The sequence below is a fragment of the Camelus dromedarius genome, chromosome 1 (assembly GCF_036321535.1).
Source record: "Camelus dromedarius isolate mCamDro1 chromosome 1, mCamDro1.pat, whole genome shotgun sequence".
Classification (NCBI taxonomy): domain Eukaryota; kingdom Metazoa; phylum Chordata; class Mammalia; order Artiodactyla; family Camelidae; genus Camelus; species Camelus dromedarius.
Genome location: NC_087436.1, coordinates 37,168,460 through 37,187,278, shown reverse-complemented (window position 1 = coordinate 37,187,278; position 18,819 = coordinate 37,168,460). Strand labels below are relative to the sequence as shown.

At 40.5% G+C, this 18,819-nt stretch overlaps 1 protein-coding gene across 1 annotated transcript in view; it reads right to left on the bottom strand.

Annotated features, from left to right (window-relative positions):
* ANXA5 (annexin A5) overlaps window positions 1–18,481 on the bottom strand; it is a 28,368-nt gene extending 9,887 nt beyond the window's left edge. The window contains exons 1-7 of the mRNA XM_010985539.3: window positions 18,328–18,481; window positions 18,102–18,150; window positions 7,754–7,838; window positions 6,398–6,492; window positions 5,130–5,243; window positions 2,711–2,801; window positions 145–224 (exon numbers count right to left, since the gene is read on the bottom strand). Coding sequence (XP_010983841.1) covers window positions 145–224; window positions 2,711–2,801; window positions 5,130–5,243; window positions 6,398–6,492; window positions 7,754–7,838; window positions 18,102–18,110 — 474 coding nt within the window. The 5' untranslated portion in view covers window positions 18,111–18,150; window positions 18,328–18,481. The remainder of the gene's footprint in view (window positions 1–144; window positions 225–2,710; window positions 2,802–5,129; window positions 5,244–6,397; window positions 6,493–7,753; window positions 7,839–18,101; window positions 18,151–18,327) is intronic.
* Between the last annotated feature and the right edge of the window lie 338 nt (window positions 18,482–18,819).

Genomic DNA, 18,819 nt, shown 5'->3' with positions numbered 1-18,819 from the left:
ACACAAACACAGGCACCACAAAGCCAGAATCAAGCAAGTACCAGAAATAATTAAAAGAATTTTAAATGACCTTACTTAACTAGATTCAGATCAGTCCAGCTTCAGAGTTTTTTAATCAAACCATAAATAGTCTCCACCCAATACCTGAAGGAGGACCACCAACATCCTCTGGTAGTACCCTGAAGTATCCCCCACCACGTCATCTTCCAGGCTTGAGCCATATTCTGCAACAGAATAATTCCACACTTATTTACAGCTTCTTTCAACTAGAAAGACATCCTGTCTCAATAATCAAATAGAAGAGACATAAAGGAAGAAATATTTGATTAGCATAAATGTTCATCTTTTTCTAAGGGCTTTAAAGACTGAAGGCAAACGCTTTAAGTGAGTGGCTAGGTGAAAACGAAGTCTCCCAAAAGCACTCGACTGAAACTTAAATGATGACTCAGCCGTTTAGAAATGCTCTCAGCCAATGTAGTTATTAGTCTACAGACACATGATGGTACTGGAAAGCCTCTAAAATACAATCGATCATAATTTTAAACTTTGTTTTGCTTTCTTTCAACTGTTTTACATGATTCCCCTCCAAAGGTATTTCTCTAATATTCTGATATCTAATATTCTAATATTTCTTTCATTGGGGCATGGCCATTGCTTCCCCTAATAAGATATTTTTTTCCTCTGCAACAAATAAAGTTAACTCTGAGAGGCAGCAGAGCTATTTTAAAATATGCCCTTCCCACCATTCAGTGTGAAGCCACAGCAAAGGGGAGAAGCAGGATCTGTAAGAGTTACAGGCACTGCCCTGTAACTTTCAAACAGCTGCTGTTGAAGGATCAAATGCTCTAAGGCATTTAAATATTTCACCATTATCTGAAAGGAGATAAACTTTATTTGAAACTTCTATTTTTAAAGTTCCAAAAGAGTTACATATTTATTTCAGTCAGTTACCCAAATACAAGACTTTGAAGGAATTATTTATTCCTCCCTCTGCTCCAATGCCTATATATAATTAACCATCAAATCTTTTCAAATATTCCTCCTCTCTCTGATGTATGCGCCTCCTACCTCCCACCAACCTAGGCTGAGCCATACCTGCAAAGCTTACCTCCCCCACCACCCAGCTACCTAATCAGCCTCTTGATTCAAATCTCCTCACTCCCTCAACTATCCCTTCAATACTCCACTGCCCACTCAGGAGCTTACAATCAAGGAGCCTCTGAGTCAAGTCCAAACTTCTAATCCAGTCTTACAAATCCACCTGTAACAGAGCCTAACTGCGCTAGTCAGTTCATCTCCAGAATGGACATGCACGTACCCTCCCTCAACGTACTTTTCTCAGTCCGGTTTCCGTGCCATGGCAGACAGTGGATGCACCTTGACCAAAAATGCCTTTGTCATCCACCCAAAACCCATCTGGTCTTGAAGCCCTCGCTCAGTGTCTGAACGCACCGTGAAGCCCCCTCCTAACATCCAAAGCCATGATGACCTCTCTTCTCTGAATGAATTTTGCATTTTTTGTGTTTGACTTTTACTATCCTTTAACTGCAGTTTTTCTCAGTCATGTCATCCCTAGATAGATTGCAAACTCCCGAGGACAGGAGCTATGTTATGTACATCTTTTGCGTCATTTCATGACAGCCAGTACACTGCCGGACACACAGCGAGTGCACAATAACACAGCTGGCTGGGTGGGCCATAAGCAGTTATTATACCTGAGGCACCCCATTTGTCACCCAGCAGCACAAAGGCTCACTCAGCAATGTCAACATCCCCAGAAAGAGATATCTGAAAATTAGAAACTCAAGGGTGACCAGCTGCAACTGAGATACATGTATTCCCTCTGCCTTAGTGGTGGGCACCTATCCAAGTGTAAAAAGAGGAGCAGGAAAGAAAGATCCAGCACTTCAAAGGTAAATTATTTAGCTGCGGTAAATTTCACACTGTTCTCACTGGCTAGGTTACAATGTCATTTTTAAGATTAACAGACTAATGCCAAGACAGGGACCCATTTTCCTCACTGCAGCCACTATGCTTGGAGGTGACAATCTGGAAGGTCTGATCCTCCTCAGTCAGCTGAGAGGGAGAGTCTTCTACATGAAATCCGATGAGAAAAGAACTCTCCACCTTTACTTCCTATTTCATTTTCTTGGCTCCATTCACAGGATATGCTTCTGACTGAAATACAGGCTTCCCCCCCACCCACAAAAAAATTAGAAATAAAAAAGAAAAGACAACAGAAAGAAAAATCAAAATGCAGAGTATTCAAGCATTGCCATCAGCTAAAACGAGATACATTTACTCATGTATTATCAACTCTGACTTGAACAAGGTTTTTCCTTTTAGACAGCTCATAACTTCCACTAACATAAAATTGAATTTTTTAAGGAAGAAAAACAACTTACATCTTAAACTTAATGCAGAAGAATGACAATCTGTATATCCCTATGCTAGCTGCAAATCCTATGTGAAAATAAATTCCATCCTCAACAGAAGCTTCTTATAAATACTAAAATAGTTACAGGTATAGTAAAAGGCAGCCCTTTTCCCTACAGAAGGAGAAAACTAGCTTGAATTGTTGCTTATTCAGTCATTCATTCATACGGAAATCATGTGTGGCCTGCCTCCTGTAACTATAAGGAACTGCATTCACTTTAGAGAAATGAAAGTGACAGTGGCAATGAAGGGAAATGTAATTCAAAACATGTACCTTCTTCATAAACTTGTTTTATGGCTCTCAGTTCTTCAGGTGTCCTTGAAGCAATAATTTCTGTCAGGACTTTTTCATCTGTCCCAGCTCCCTGTTTGGAGATTGATTTTTAGTAGGAAAAAAAACGTCAATTAAGATTAAAAAGAAAGTGATTTTCCTGGGTGTTACCCAAATTGCATAAATATATAAATATTACCCAACATAACATTCACTTTTTTTCCTACTTTGACAAAGGATGCTTTATTTTTCTTTCCACAGAAAACGTGTTTACTTTATCCATATTGAAGGACAACAGAAGTAAAAGGCAGCTTTGTTTATTTTCCAACATGTTGTTGTTTACATACTGCACCGTCTATGAATGGTAGTGGACGCTGCACTTATTGTGGGGTTTATTTTATGGAGGGTTTTATTCCTGAGTGAAAGATAAAAAGCTAAGGATGAAAGTGAACATCTACTTTCCGAGGTCCCCACATATTGTCAAGTGTGGTACTTTAGGAAATTCAAAGATTGTGAGATGTCTTTTACTTCCTAAACAATTTTTATGAATTATAAATTTCAAAGAGTTTGATAAAGGCTTAATCCTAAATCTCTTAGTTATCTAACAGGCAGTTGTGGGGTCTTCTGATTACTGTAATGATAGAGCCCAACAATATAGGCAATGTTATTTTGAAGATGAAACATAACCATAAATTTTTAAAATGGAGCGTAGCATCATTGTATTTGAAAATATAATCTTAAACATTCACTTCCTATTCTATGAGTTCTAGCAGTTGTAGAAATAAAAAATGTCAAATTAATTTTCTTTCCAAAGACAATTTTATCCCTTTTTTGGTCTAATGAAAAAAATGTTTATTGCATGTATGTATGTGTATACATATATATAGCATATAACATATATAAATTTATAATTTTATCAATTTAATTCTAAATGGTTTAAAAGTAAAACATTTTAGGGGGGAGGGTGCAGCTCAGTGGTAGAGTCTATGCTTAGCATGCATGAGGTCCTGGGTCCAATCCCCAGTACCTCCATTAAATAAATAAATAAATAAACCTAATTACCCTCCCTCCCCAAGAAAAAAACATAAGAACTAAATTTTTTTTAAAAGTAAAACATTTTAATGAAACAGGAAATAAATAAAAAGGCTAAATAGTAAAAATGAAAACTTTACATAAATTTACTTGGAGGTGCACTGATACTTAATATACACCTCAAAATATAAACACCCCTGTCTCCAAATTAAGTTCTCTATAGATCCACAGGAAAATTCTGCAGCAAAGGTAACAATAAACACAGCATCACTTAGCTATTAGGAAATCAGTTTTGGGGTCAGTATAAAGGAATTGTGACTTGCTTTCTGAATTTTTGAAAAATAATTTTAACTGGTTTTCCTTTTTCTGATTATAAAGTCACATCTACACTGCTGAATTAGAAGACAAAAGCAATGACACAGCAGAACTTAATTTAAAAGACAGCCTTATTCTCTTTATATTTCTGTTTCTTTACCAAAAATCAAGCACTGAAAAAACTAGGTTTATGCTCTGGCAGAATTTCAGCTACTGCTAACATTTCAGAAGGCTGCAAAAGTGCTCATTTCCAATAACCAAAGATTTTGTTCATTCCAAAGAATCACTGCAGGAAAATGAAGAGAAGAAGCACAGAAAGGTTCCTAACTTGATAAAGCCCCTCTTCCCGCCACCTGAGCTACATTAACCTCCTTGTTGCTAAATTTCAATTTGCCCATTCAAAACCTAACTACTAATGACTGAACTATTCCGTCCCATAAGTCTAAACAAATGATTCAGCATGGTCATATTTATACAACATTCCAAACACCAGGCAAGGGAATATGTATTCAGTTATTTGCTACAGTGAAATTATATCAAGTTTACCAGCTATTTCATTTTAGTGTTTAGAAATACAGGAAAGAAGGAAAGGGAAAAGGGTTCAGAAAAGGAAAGTGTTTAGAAGTATCAAAAAGAAAGAAGAAAATCTATCTTATATCAAAATTCTCTCTGAAGCTTAATTTTTTTAATCTAAAATGATTGACAATATTATTGTTTCCTACTCAGGCTCCTCTATACTAAAAGATAAAGTATCTAATCTGTAACATTTTAAAAACACATCTCAAAATGAGAAAACGAGCATGAAAATAGAATATAAAAGGCTGTCAAATATATTAAAATTTTAAATACCCACTATTATTAACTGTACAAAGAGATTAAATGACACTCTATTCATTTTCTCCCACCTTTTTTTTTTCCCTTCTTTTTTTCTTATTGCCTCCTACAGTTTTGTCCTCCAAGAAACCCTCACTAAAAAATTCATTTTTTTAATATAAAAAAAAAATACAATGAAGTAATTACCAACACAAAATAATATGATACATGATAGGAATGTTCCTTGCACTCCTCCTTTTACCTTAAGAGCATGCTTCAGTTCATAGGCATCATAAAGCCGAGAGGGTTTCATCAGAGCCACGATTAATTTTTCAAATTTTCCAGTCAGTTCTGATTTCAGGTCATCCAAAAGGTCCTAACACAAAAAAAATATAAATTTGTTAACCAGGCATAAATTTAAGGAGATTCTTTTAAAAAATGAGAGACAGCCCTTTATTCTAATGAATTCTTTACCTTGCTATCTCCCAGCAGAAGTAAGACAGTAAGCTAAACCACATGCGGAAGCTCCGAACAACGTACTGTGGACATCTGACCCAAAGCTTAAGCTAAAGCAAACCCATTCAAGTGTCAAGGTACCTGTTTTTAAGAGATGTTTTTCTTTATCTCAAGAGTTTTAAAAAAATACTTTAAAAATAGGTTAAAAATTTTTATTTTAAAAACACTGTTCTGAGAAACGTGTATCTTAAAAAAAAAACTTCCTCAAAAAAACTCATAAATGCATTTTTAGAAGGGACAAAATCTGGCCTATCACACCTAAACAAAACAATGTCTTCCTTTCTCTCCACATCTAATGATAGTCTAACACGCACATAACGGATTACGTTCATTACTGCGCTCCTGACTACTGCGGGACAGCTGCCATGGGGAAACTGTGTGTAAAATTATGGAGAAAAGCAGTATTTCTTATCCATTTCAGTTTCAGCACAAAGACAACTAGGAATTGTGCTTAAAATAATTTCTGTTCTTTCTTTGCACTTGTTTCTCAAAATAACAAACACAAATTTTCAGAATAACAAAACTATATTTAAATTTTTCATGTCTGTACTAATTCATTTAGTAAAAAATTTAATTTTCACTTTCAATTATTTATCGAATAAGAGCATTTAAATCAATGATTTAAAAATTCATTTATTAAAACACCACTCCAAAAGGAATCAAGACACATGCAGGTGCTGTGTCATAACAAAACATACTGCAATGCAGGTTTACACCTGGAAAACAGATAACACAACAGTCCTGAGTGGGAAGCACAGAAGGAAAGGGCAGTTATCCCCATGGGATCTTCCAGCACCTCTAGACTGTCAAGCCAGGAAAAACAATCACATGAGGATAAGTTGGGTGAGCATTATAAACCAACATCCAGTAACCAAGAGACTGGAAAAGAAAGGAGGAATAGGAAAGTCAGAATCATAAAATAAATGATATTTATGAAAGCATATTAGATTTCAAACTCGTCTTAAAAGATAAAGCTGCTCTCACATTTGACCTTGGGATGAAGTGTGCTCTTACCCTGCCAAAGAGAGTTTTAAAAGCCACAGCGATTTCCTGGCGTTGAGCGTTACTGCGGGATGTCAACAGGGTCAGGATGCTCTCCTCATCAGTGCCTGCAATTTATGTTCGAACTGTTACATCTCAGCCCCTACATCCCACTCTCTCAGTAACCTGTGTAACCAGATCTCCATTAATTCCTTACCTCACAAAATATATTCTATTACATAATTTATTAAACTTTAAAATTAACAATTACAAAATGTTATCATTTCCAATAATACATACTAGCCCCATACATTGTGAAGTAAATGCAAAAATCCTCCTGACTTTTTAGAAACAGTGCATCTAGCTTTTCTTGCAACTAAAAGTTTCTCATATAACAGCTATTCACAAGGCACAGTGTGTTGGGTGTTACAGGGAATTGAGGGGAGAAAGATATAGACCCAGGTTTCAAGTTACTGGCAATTTAGGGTAAAAATACAAAAATACAAATAACTGTGAGGTAAGACAGAATGGGACAAGTGCATCAAGAGAGGTCCAGGTGCTAAACAGGGTTCAAAGGAGGTTCTCTTAGCTGATAGGAGGTGGAACAGAGTCCAGGGGAAAGCTTCATGGAGAAGGTGACATCCAAAACCATCTTGAAGAATGAAAAGACTGCAACAGGCAGTGACGACATAGGGAAGGAAGACAGGCTTTTAGAACTGGGGAAAAGGTCAGCAGCAGGAAAATACAGGGTTTTCCTGAACAGCAGATCAGCCGGCATGGCTGGATCAGAGGACACAGGCGATACAGGGAAGGCCTTGCACGGCCAGAAAGCTGCACCTAACCCTGCTACAACAGGAAATCTCACACAATGTTCAAAATGGAGAGTGACGGGGTCAGAGCCAAGTTTGAGGAAGGTGGATCCCTTCACATGGACATGAGTACAGAGGGGGCCGGACGACAACGGGATCAGTTAGTTATAGATGGAAATCCTCATGATGAGTTAAGTGGCTAGAAAGGAGAGCGAGGAAAGAGAAGACAGCTGGAGAGAAGAATCCTACAGAACTGCTATGTGACTGCGCAATGAGAGAGAAATGCTGCACAGCTGATCACTCTCAGGAATGTCCACTTATCTACTCAATCAGCCACTCAATCACACAGACAAAGTGGAACAGCTAAAAAAAACAGAGGCTGAACTGCACTCCCGTTCGGTTCTAGACAATGAAGACTGGAGGTGGCCAGTCATCGTTTTGCTATCTTAAGGTAACTTTTCTGTCTACATACATTTCAAATCAAAATATTCTAAAAGTAATTTTACTACAAAAGAATGACTTTTGTTCAGAAAAACAAAAGTCACATTTTTTTTTAGAACAAAAAGAAGGCTGAATTTACCCAGGCCCTTCATGGCCTTCCGAAGAGTTTCCGCATCAGCCCGCTCATCAAATCCGGGGAAGCTCGTCACAGTGCCTCTGAGAACCTGGCACAGGAAAAACAGTGGTATCATTCAAGCACAGCTAATACGACAATCCACATAAACAGCAAGCCACTGGCTCTATATCGTGTTCAGACTTTAAATACATTACCATTTGATAAGATATAGAAACCCCATCTGAAACGTGAACTGGACCATTACAACATCAGAGTCAGCCTTGAGACGACGTATAGGAAAACCTTAGTGTTGCTATAGCAGCCAAAAGTATACAAACAAGAGAAGAAGTGTCTCCCAGTTTGATTTCCCAGCCTCAGAGCGTTGATTGGTAGCAGCTTTCACTCCCTGGGCCCTGAGCTAAACAAAAGACTGTGGTCAACTAGGAAAGGGGGGTGGGGAGGGGTGCTCGCTCCTACTTATCTCATGGGAGGTCACGAAACTAAGCCAGAGCTCTTCATTCTACTAAGTGGGAAAATGTGATTCTGTGATTATAATAAGAAATACATATTTGGTCTTCATCCCCATTTCTGGCACAGAGCTCCTAAGACCCTTGGAATTCCCTAATGATAAGAGCTTGAATATTCATAGCAAACCCCCTTCAAACACATCTGAGTTTATGTTACTAAAGTGACTTTTGGAAAGCATCTAAGGATGCTTGTAAGGGGAACCAACCATGTGATTAGAGGGTTGGAGCTTTCAGTCCCATACCCCCACCCCCACCTCAGGGAGGAGAGAGGACCCGGAAATTGACTTCACTCACAATAACCAATGATTTAGTCAATAATGTCTATGTAATGAAGCCTCCATAAAAACCCAAAAAGAAAAGGCTGGAGAGCTTCCAGGCTGTTGAACACATGGAGATATGGAGAGGAAGTTCCACACCCCTTCCCATATATCTTGCTCTATGCATCTCTCCCACCTGACTGTTCTTGAGTTACATCCTTTTATAATAAACCAATGATCCCTGTAAGTAAAATGTTTCTCTGAATTCTGTGAGCCACTCTAGCACAATCAAATACAATGATGGGCTCACTAGAAATTTCAATCTATAGCCAGTCAGAAGCACAGGTGACAATCTGGACTTGAAACTGGCATCTGAATGAAATGGATGTGGGGGGAGATGAAGGAGGCAGTCTTGTAGGACTGAGCCCTTAAACTGTGGGATCTGATACTATCTCAGGTAGACAGTGTCAGAATGGAGTTGGACTGCAGGACACCCAGCTGGTGCAGAAGAATTGCCTGTTGGTGTGCGGAAACCACCCCCTACATTGGAATTGGGCTCAGAACTCTTAGAAATCCACCCACAGCCAGGCTAGTCTCCATTTCCACCCTACCTAAAAAGCACAGATGCATACTGGCCAATAAACTCCCTGCCATTAGTTCTATCAAGCTGGAGCTGCTTGAAACTGAATGGCTGAGTACTAGCACTTTCCCAAGGTTCAACATAATTAAAAGGAGCAATAGGTTGGGAGAGAAACTGGTAAGATTTAAGAAGATGGCCCTTCAAAATTGGTGTGAGTTAGCAAAGTTATTTCTCTCAGGTCAAACTGCAGTTTCTCTCTGTTTAGTAAAACCAGTTCAAAACGATGATGAAGACACCATCAACATCATCATAAAAATGGATAAATACCATAGATTTTCTTAATGTGAGAACTTGGATGATTAGTTCACCTGTCTGTTTATTTATTCACTCAACAACCATTTTTTTGAATGCCTTCCACATGCCAAGCATTGTACAAACCATTAGGAAAAAGTCATGACCTCTTAAGTCAAGAAAAAATGACAGGCATGTAAATAATCAGGTGCGGTAGAGTATATATACACGGAGATTTCATCAGCGTGACGTGAGCACATACAGGAGGGACTGAGACGGGAAGAGTGGAAGGGAAAGAAATGGGAAAAACTTCCCCAAACGTCTTGAAAATTGCCTATGACTTTGCAGGTTCGGGAAAGCAGAGAAGGGCAGGCAGGTATTTCAACACACAGGAAAATGTGGGAGAATGAAACTTTGCTGTACTTTGGACAAAGGGTTAAGCATTTCAACAGGCTGGAACAAGCAGTAAGGTCGGTCAGAAAAGCAAACAAGGGAAAGGTCACAGTGGGGGGCAAGCACAGGCTGGAAGCCCTGCTAAGAAGAGCAGCTGTCAGCCCAAAGGCGGCGGGAAGCCCTTGGAGAGCGCCTAAGCAGGGAGGAACAATGTTGACCCTGCAGTCACATGACTAGGGCAGTAGTAGGGACAACGGGAGGGACTGTGCATCTGTGGAGACAGGAAGCCTGTTTTAAAAACTAGTAAATATAAAAAGAAGGTAAAAAAAAGACCTGATCTAAGTCAGGAGCAGTGGAAATGGAAAGAAAAAGACAGACGAACAGACAGGGCTAAGGCAGAAGGGAACCTTTTAGGATGACTCCTTTTTCTGATAGGGAAAGGAAGGCTGGTTTTGCATTTCTCCACGTACTGGAAGAGAAGCAGGATTGTCTGTTACCAGGGCAAAACTGGAGTCCTGCGAGGAGGCTCATGAAGGCAATATTGATGGGGTGGGAAGAAGAGTTGGAGAAGAAGGGAAGGTCACCTACAAACAGAATGGCAACTAACATCAGCTGAGGGCAACAACGAGCCAGGCACCATACTCAGGGCTTCATGTGGATCTTCTCAGTGAAACCGCATTTTACAGATGAAAAGACACACTGTCGTAGAAAGGTTTGGTGAATCACCCAATGACCAGCAAGCAAGACAAGTAGCAGAGCCGGGACTTGAACACAGGCTATGGGACTGTGGGCTCTTAACTATGATGCTCCACAGCCTCCCAAAGGCAAAGGGAAAATCCAAAGAAGGTGACAGCATGGAAGTCAAAGGAGAAGAAATGTTCTAAGAGAAAAGGAAGAAAAGCCAGTGTCCAAACCACAGGGAAGTCAAGTGAGAGGGACGATGAAAAGGGGCCCACTGGAGTTGTAACTAGGAGGTCCTTGGTGGTGGTAAAAGCCTGACTGGAGGACACTGAAGGGTGAACTGGGAGGCAGAGCATCTCTGTGAACTCCTATTTTACAAATGACTTTTTTTTTAAATCCTTTTCAGAAAGACACTTTAAAAAATACCTTATCCAGTTTATGACTCTGAAGAAGTGGCTAGCAGATAGAGAAGTTAAAAACAGGGAAGAGGTTAAGAACAGAGGAGACAGGAGGGATTTGTCGTAAAAAGAAGGGACATCTGACCCCCGAGCCTGAAGGAAGCGTAGTGAACCACGGGAAAAAAAGAGGTATCCTCAGAGTCTCAGCTCCTAACAGGAAGAAGACATACCTGCTGGCTGTATTTTTGAGAGCTTTCTAGAAATTGGGAAATACTCTCGCTACATTCCATGTGATTAGAGTCATCATGAAAGCTAGCAAAGCCACGTAGCCGTAGTAAGGGACCAGATGTGAAATCACAGGACGTGACTCACGAGGGCAGAACCCGCCCTCACAAAACTGTCCACACTGGACAAAGGGGATCCTGCAGGACTCACAAGAGGACGTCCCTGCTTCCTGTCATTCCCACTAGCCTCAAGTTCAGTGGGTGCACCTTCCCCAGGTTAATTCCAGTCCTAAGTAGCTACTGTTCCCTTCACCCATCCTCAGTTCATCCTCAACTACCCTGGGCCCCTGCCACCAACGCTGTACTAAGGGAATTATTACATATACTCAGACAATACATGGCCAAAACATGTAATTCACTCTTTTAACTCTCAACTTCAATTCTCCTAGCTCTGTAATTTTCTTTGGCTTTTTCTGTTTGTTTGCTCTAAGTGAAAAAGTTCTTTACCTTCAAAGACTAGGTATGCCAAGATAAAATGAATAAAATTAAGCCAAAACACAAGTGGAGGGTTGCTTTTCTAGACACAGAATTTAGAAGCACAGGAAAATAACACAGAAACAATACTCTAAATTGAAAGACGAGAAAACATTCACCTAGTCTGAAACATTCTAAACTGAAGCTTTCCTGAAGGCACAGAGGAGAACTAAATCCTCTTTAAATCTGCCTTCAGTTCAATGAAATCGACACCTAAATACCCCTCGGTGCCGCGAAGCAGGAGCCAGGCATCGTGAAGCAGACCACTGGGGCTGAGCAGCTACACAAGGATTTCTGTGTGTGGTTCTTCTGAGGCTCAGGTTTTGCAAAAAGCTTTTGGAGGCCCTCAAGGAAGGTGGGGAGGACGAAGGCCAAGGGCAGAGTCCTCCCTCCTCTCTCCAGGCACAGTAATTCAGGTCTTATGTGAGGGACACAGTACAGGCCCACTAATATTTCCTGTGATAATGGGTCCCCTGATGAGCAAGGAAAAAAACTGAAAAATCACTGTACTAAGAAAGAAATGAGATGAGCAAGAAGGGGGGAAAAGCCAGGGTGACAGGATTATGACTTGAGGTGCACAGTAAATTAAAGACCAGGAAACACTAGAACCTCCCAGAGGACTGAGGGGTACAAACACATACAATCAGGGCTCAGAAATAAGAACTCACACCTGCATCTTTACCGTTGCTCGAGACCATCAAACTATCGAGCCCACAGTTCAAAGCCTTAAATTTAAATTGGTCTATAACTATTGTTAAGTTTCCCATAACTTCCTTTGCCTTTCATGCTCCTCCTTATTTTAGCATTTTTTCCATTCTGTCTGAGTATCCTACTACCTTTGACTTCTCTCTTAAACTCAGATGTAAGGAAAAAAAGCATCACTATAAAACAGTTCAAGTAGTGCACACAGTGGTAGAAAAGAAGTCTTTAGAAACTTAACAAAACCAAGGTTGTCAATATGACTCAGGCTTTTGTTGTGTTTCATTAATGCTCCTCTGGCTACCTCCCAGCTAGTACAAGAATGCCTTCCCTTGGCAATTACCAATACAATGGAAAGTTTAATTAACTGCTTTTGCATAACGGTGATACCTCTGAATTGGTTAACTCGGGCAAACACACCGATCTCTGCTGAATACACATGATGGGGGGGGGGATATTCCCAGTGGTTCAACTGGCCACTGTGCACACAGCACAAGAAAAGCTCTATCACTAACCAATTCATTCATATCAATGCTTCAATCAAGTTTATAGGTTTCTCACATTAGAGAATAGTGTGTGTGGGTTCACAACTTTACCTCCTTTTGCATCTACACAAGGGGCAGAAATCTAATGAACATGGCTGGTCCTAGACAAAGGTAGGAAATAAGTCAGCCTCCAGTCTTTTCAATTGTAGGAAGAGATGAATAATATATAAACAAATGGATGACCTACAGAGATGAAAGAGGATTTAAAGATGCTATACACTCTGTTGTGTATTAGACAGCACCACCTAAGTGTTTATAAAACTCAAATTCAGCAAATCCACCGTTTTTCCCCCACATTCCTTCCTCAAAGAAAAACACAACCAACCACACCATCAAGCAAGTCAGTCATCTTGACCTCAATCTGGCCCTTCACCCCCAACTCCCATCCTATTCATGCATCCAATCTGCCCAGTCTCCTACAGTGCCCTCCTCTCTGAAGTCCCAGCTACTGCCTGGTTTAAGCCCTTAAGATTTCACTAGGATTACAGCCACAGATTCCTAAGTGTTCTTCCAATATCTAGCTTCCCTCTTCTTCCCCTGCTTCACCACCCCACCTCTGCAGCCCCCAGAAACACAACAACACACTGGCCCCAGGGCGATCTTTGTGAAATATCAATCTGACCACGGCACACCCCAACTTACCACTCTGTGGTAGCTCGACATTACCTACAAAATGGCTCGTATTCTTCAGCTCTGGCTCCAGTCTGCCTCTCTGGCACCCCTTTCCAAGGCAGGGCCCCATCTCCCCACTGACTGCAGCTTTACCCCAGCAGTGCCACGCTGCCTGCAGCTCCCGGCCAGGCCAGACTCCTTTACACCCCGAGCATGTGCTTTCGCTGTTGCTGCCTCTACATATCATGCCTTTCCTCCTTTGTCCCATGTGACTAGTGCCAGCTAAGTAATCTCAATTTCCTTTTCTGTGAAACTGAAATAGTATTACTTATTTCCAAAACTGGATTATGACCACTAAACAATGCATACAAAGGAGTCGGCAATGCATCTGTTATACCAATAAAACTTAGTTCCATTTGCCTTTTTATTTTTCATAACTAACAATACCTGGCACACAGTAGGAACTCAAGTTTCATACAGTCATGAATGCATGCATGAATGAAAAGTAAAGAGCACAGTTAGGAACTGGTGTCCAAAGAAATGACACCAACTGGAATATGCATTCCTTCCAACTAATCAATGGCTTATAGGTTTACACATTATACAAACCACTAAACTGAAAGGGTCGGTCCAAAAAACACTTAAAGCCAAGGTCTTAGGAGCCCTAATTTTTGTAAAAATATTAACTGATAATTTGTGAAGTTTTAGAATAATAAACTTCTAAATCATTGAAAGAAGAAAACCAGATTGCCACCTCTAACTGGCTGCCACCTGTGTCCAAGGGGCACTAGGTCAAGACAAGAGAATTAAAGTTAACTGAACGCCAATGAACTGCTCAGTGGCTTGCAAAGCAGCCAAGCAGATTCGAATCTAGTTCTTTCTCAGCATCCAAAATGAAGACCAGTCAAAGGAATCAGAAACTGGGAGAAACTAACCCAAAGCAGCACAGGCCACTGGTAAACAGGTAACCTGATCTCAGAACCCCCGAGGGAATCATTCAATACGGAGAGGTCTGACCTTAAAGTGACAGACCTGAAGAAAAGATGCACGTGACACCCGGGCACGTCCTCTGGCATAAACCTCATCTCAAATGTACTTATTTACATTCAACCTGCTTGCTCTGCACAGGGCCCTTGTAAATGATCATAGTGTAATGATTTCAAACCAACCAAAAAAATTTCTAATCAAATCTTGTACAGTTTAAGTATGTATCAGACTGATAACTCTGATATTCGTGAAGTTTCTAGCAAAAAATTATGTAGCCTGCTTTTGCTTCATGACAGTCCTGCGACCCTGAATACGTTAACTCTTTACAAACAATATTATAAATAAAACTAAGTTCCAACTGCCCAAAGTATAACTTTTTAAAGTTTCATTATCTTAAAGGAAAGATATAAAAGCCTTAAACTGAATTAAAATATATTAAATGGATCATTCATCTAGGAAATATAGCCAACTCTTGATCTTTCCGAACCAAAGAACACAGTACACAATGTAACCTTAAGTACTTAAATAAATTAGAATATCTACGAAATAATTTGGCTCTAGCTAAGCAGTGAGATTTAAAAAAAATAAAATAAACCTGTGTGAGCAAGTTCAGCAATAGGAAAGAAATAAGTCAGGACCCAATTTAAGAAATCCAACCCAATATGTGATAAGTCAGATTAAAGAAATGACCCTAAAATCTAATGAAAAATCCACATTTATATAATCAGAAGTTGACTGTTGGATGAAAGTATTCAAAAATATGTACTATAGACAATGCAGGCAATTTTAATAGCACTCTGGCCGTTCCTTAGTAAATATCTTGAATTAGCTTGCACCCAAATTTAACATAGTAGATTGTGTTACCGATCCAATAATGATAATTTATTACTCATTTAGCAAACTTTATGCTAAAATAACATGGATGTTGTAGTTTCAAACCAGATAAATATTAAAGCATTCAAATGAATAGTTTCAAGCATATAAAAGTAAATACTGTCTAGGAATTGTTTATAAGCAGGTACATTTATAATTTATATTTTTCTTGTATATCATGGAGAACATACAGTTAGCCAGTGTGTTCTTGAAAGAGTCTGGGAAGCCTCACGTTAGACTACTTCTCTCCATAGTCAACTGGTTAAATCCCACCTATCTCAATACTGACGGATGAGGATTAGGATCAGAAAGAGAAGGCAGAGCTCAAGTGGTGGTTACCCATAAATGCCTCCAACTCCGAATGTATTTGCCCAACATGATCATTTAAGTCATTTTTTACGTAGTTTCCAATATGTGCCACAGCTTTGCCCGCTACACTGACATCATTAGGCTAAAATTAAACTAAAAAAATGGCATTGATATGAATTACATTAACCATAATAATTTATAACTTACTTATATAATAAATATATTAACACAGATATGCACAAAAGCGTAAAATATCCCTAATAATATAATTACATTAAAAAAAACTTCAATGTATCTATCAGTGAAGACCGATCAATGCTCTCCTGTCAAATTCTTAACAAGACAGTCATGCCTGTGATCTATGTATACGATAACTGACTCCTGGATATCTTAAAGACTGTTATAGGTGGGGTAGTTCCAATGTTAAGTAAAAAGAGAAAACCACCAGCATGGAAGATTTAGTTCATAAATATGAAGAACCACTGCTGGAGGAGGCTTCCTTCTAATTTTTCAGTAAATAAGAGACATTAATATTTTACAATACATTTTATATTGCCAAAACGCAAAACTCTAAGACTCAGGCATCTGACCCCATTACTCTACAGAGAGCCACAGAGTGGAGGTCTCTGGTTCCCATACCCACAGATCAACAAAAGGTACTACCATGGAAACCATTTGAAACCTAACACTGAAGGACTTCAGCTTTCCAATAATGATACTGGGATCCCAAGGAAATTTTAGACAGTAAAAGTCCAATTCCATAATGTGGGCATTCTGCCCACCATCAAATGTTAAGACTAAAGCCAACAAAACTCCATCTTAATATTAAATATTTTAACAAAATGTTTTATTTCCATGGTTTCCAAGGATAACTAACAACAAAGGTACTGCAAAATTCAACACCGGATCTTTCTTAACATTACTTGTCACTTTCATGATAACTAAAATCTGTGACTTGGATAGAAAACAGTCCTGGTTATACTGTGATAGAGGTCATATACATAACTCTGTAATACAAGCCACATTCTCCAGGTTTTGTATATATAAGGGCTTTCACACTATTTTCACTCTGAATTTATTAATGCTCACATTTGGGAAAATGTGATTACTGATACTATCTTGGGTAAAGAGTCTACATAATTAAAAGAACTGATTGAAAAACTTCATAAATCACTGGGTAAGAGATAAGAGAAACAGCCAAATGAGCTAGGATAATGAGAACAATTCTCTGATGCGTGCTAAATCATCATTTACATCACCACCAGCATATCAAGATAGGAAAAGTAATTCCCGGTGAAGGAAAGTTAATTCCATATAAAAGTATCCTTTATGGGGAAGAATCTAAACCAAAGTCTCCACTTTATGTAATATGAGAATTGGTTTACTGTTATATTCCTTAAGTGCTAAAGAGAAAGAAAGAATGGAAGCACTGTAAAAATTTAATAAAGTTACCAACTCCTCTTAATCCTCCCATTTTCTCTTGGAAAGAACCATGAAACCTTATTCTATTTTGATAAATCAATCTGATTTTTTTCAAAAAGTGAACTGTAAATAAGAGAGGGCATTGTTTGAGCAGTTAAAACACTTGTTTAAAAAAAAGTTTCTGGACTCTGATAAGCCAGTTAGATGGATGACGTCTCTAAAATTAGTTTTGGGGTGGAGTGTCTTAAGCACTGATACTTTATTCACAAAAGATTGCATAACACGGTCAATTTTTAACGAATGCTATATAAATTGCTTTTCTCTTCCCTATATTTTTGATAAATGTTAAGAACAGCAAAGACAGCCAATATTGGGTAAACAAGTTCTGAAACAGTCCCAAGGCAAATTCAATTCAGAACTCGTTCCACGAGCTCGTTACCTAAAAGCAGCTCTTCTTAATCTTTTGCACTGGAGGAAAAAAAAATTCACTGCCGAAGACGAACAGTTTCTTTCAGTAAAACCGAGTTGAGCAACTGGAAAAATCTCCCCTAGAGCTCTACTGGAAAAAGCCAATACCTAGTATTAAAATACAGGAAACTTTGCGAGAAAAAAAAAAGGGAAGCCAGGAAAAAGGGCTTCCTTTATTTTTTCAAATAAGAAAAGGTGGGGGTGGGTAATGCGTTCTCTTCACATGACCACAATGAGCTGTACTTGCTCTGGATCTAATTTTAGCGACTCTTTGGATTTGGGGGAGGGCCTCCTTTTACACATTCACTCACGAACAGGGAGTGCGCAAAACTCCGGCCACGTCACCGGCGGCTGCGCCCTGGTGGGAGCAGGTTCCGGTGGACCCTCCGAGGGAAGAAGCAGGAAAAGAGGTTGGGGGGAGCAAAGGGGAAACAAGAAAGGTGTTAAGACATCTCCCGAAGGCAGATTCAGTTTACTCCTAAACTTTTTTGGCTTTCCGACAACTGCTAGAACTCCTGAGCAGCTTACAAAGTTGGTCAATGCAAGCGCTGCTCGGGGGCGCACGGCCTTACCTGTGCCATGGCGACTGCTCAGGTCAGGAAAAGGTGACTTGATGCAGGACTGCAAGATAAAGACCGCGGCTTCAGTGAATGAGACCTCCCCGCAGCGGCGCCCAGACAGCACCTCCGCGCTCCGCAGACCCGCCCGCTCCGCAGCTCCCGGGACCGCTCCCCGCAGAGCGCCCGCGCAGCCCGACGCCCCCGCTCCCCTCCACAGACTAGGCGAGCGCTCACTCACCCAGACCCGAACCTCCCGGAGAGCGGCGGAGCGCGGGGCAGCGACACGCCGAGCAGGGAAGGATGCGAGCGGAGAAGACTCCGAGCAACTGCTAACAGGCGGCTCGGAGCAGCGGAAACACCGCCGACCCCGCCCCGCCCCGCCCCGCCCCGCCCCGCCCCGGCCTCAGTGCGCCTGCGTGGGGCGCGGCTCGCCCGAGTCTTCTCCGCCTGTGTAGGGCTGGGCCGCAGCTGCGTTGGAACCCAGAGGGGGGCCGCTCTCCTCGCCTGGCTTTAGGGGTCCCGGGGGCCCAGGAAGGGCTGGGGAACTGTCCAGGACTCTAGGCTTGGGGTCGTTGAGGCCTCCCTCCCTTTCGTGGCCGCAGGAATGGGGGCCTCACCCGGTGCTCGGGCATAGCGGTGCATGGGAGTGTTTTTTAAAGACGGGACACTCGCTGTAGTGAGGACAGCATGTCTTTGACCAGGATCTAGGCAAACCGTGAAGCTTTGAGGG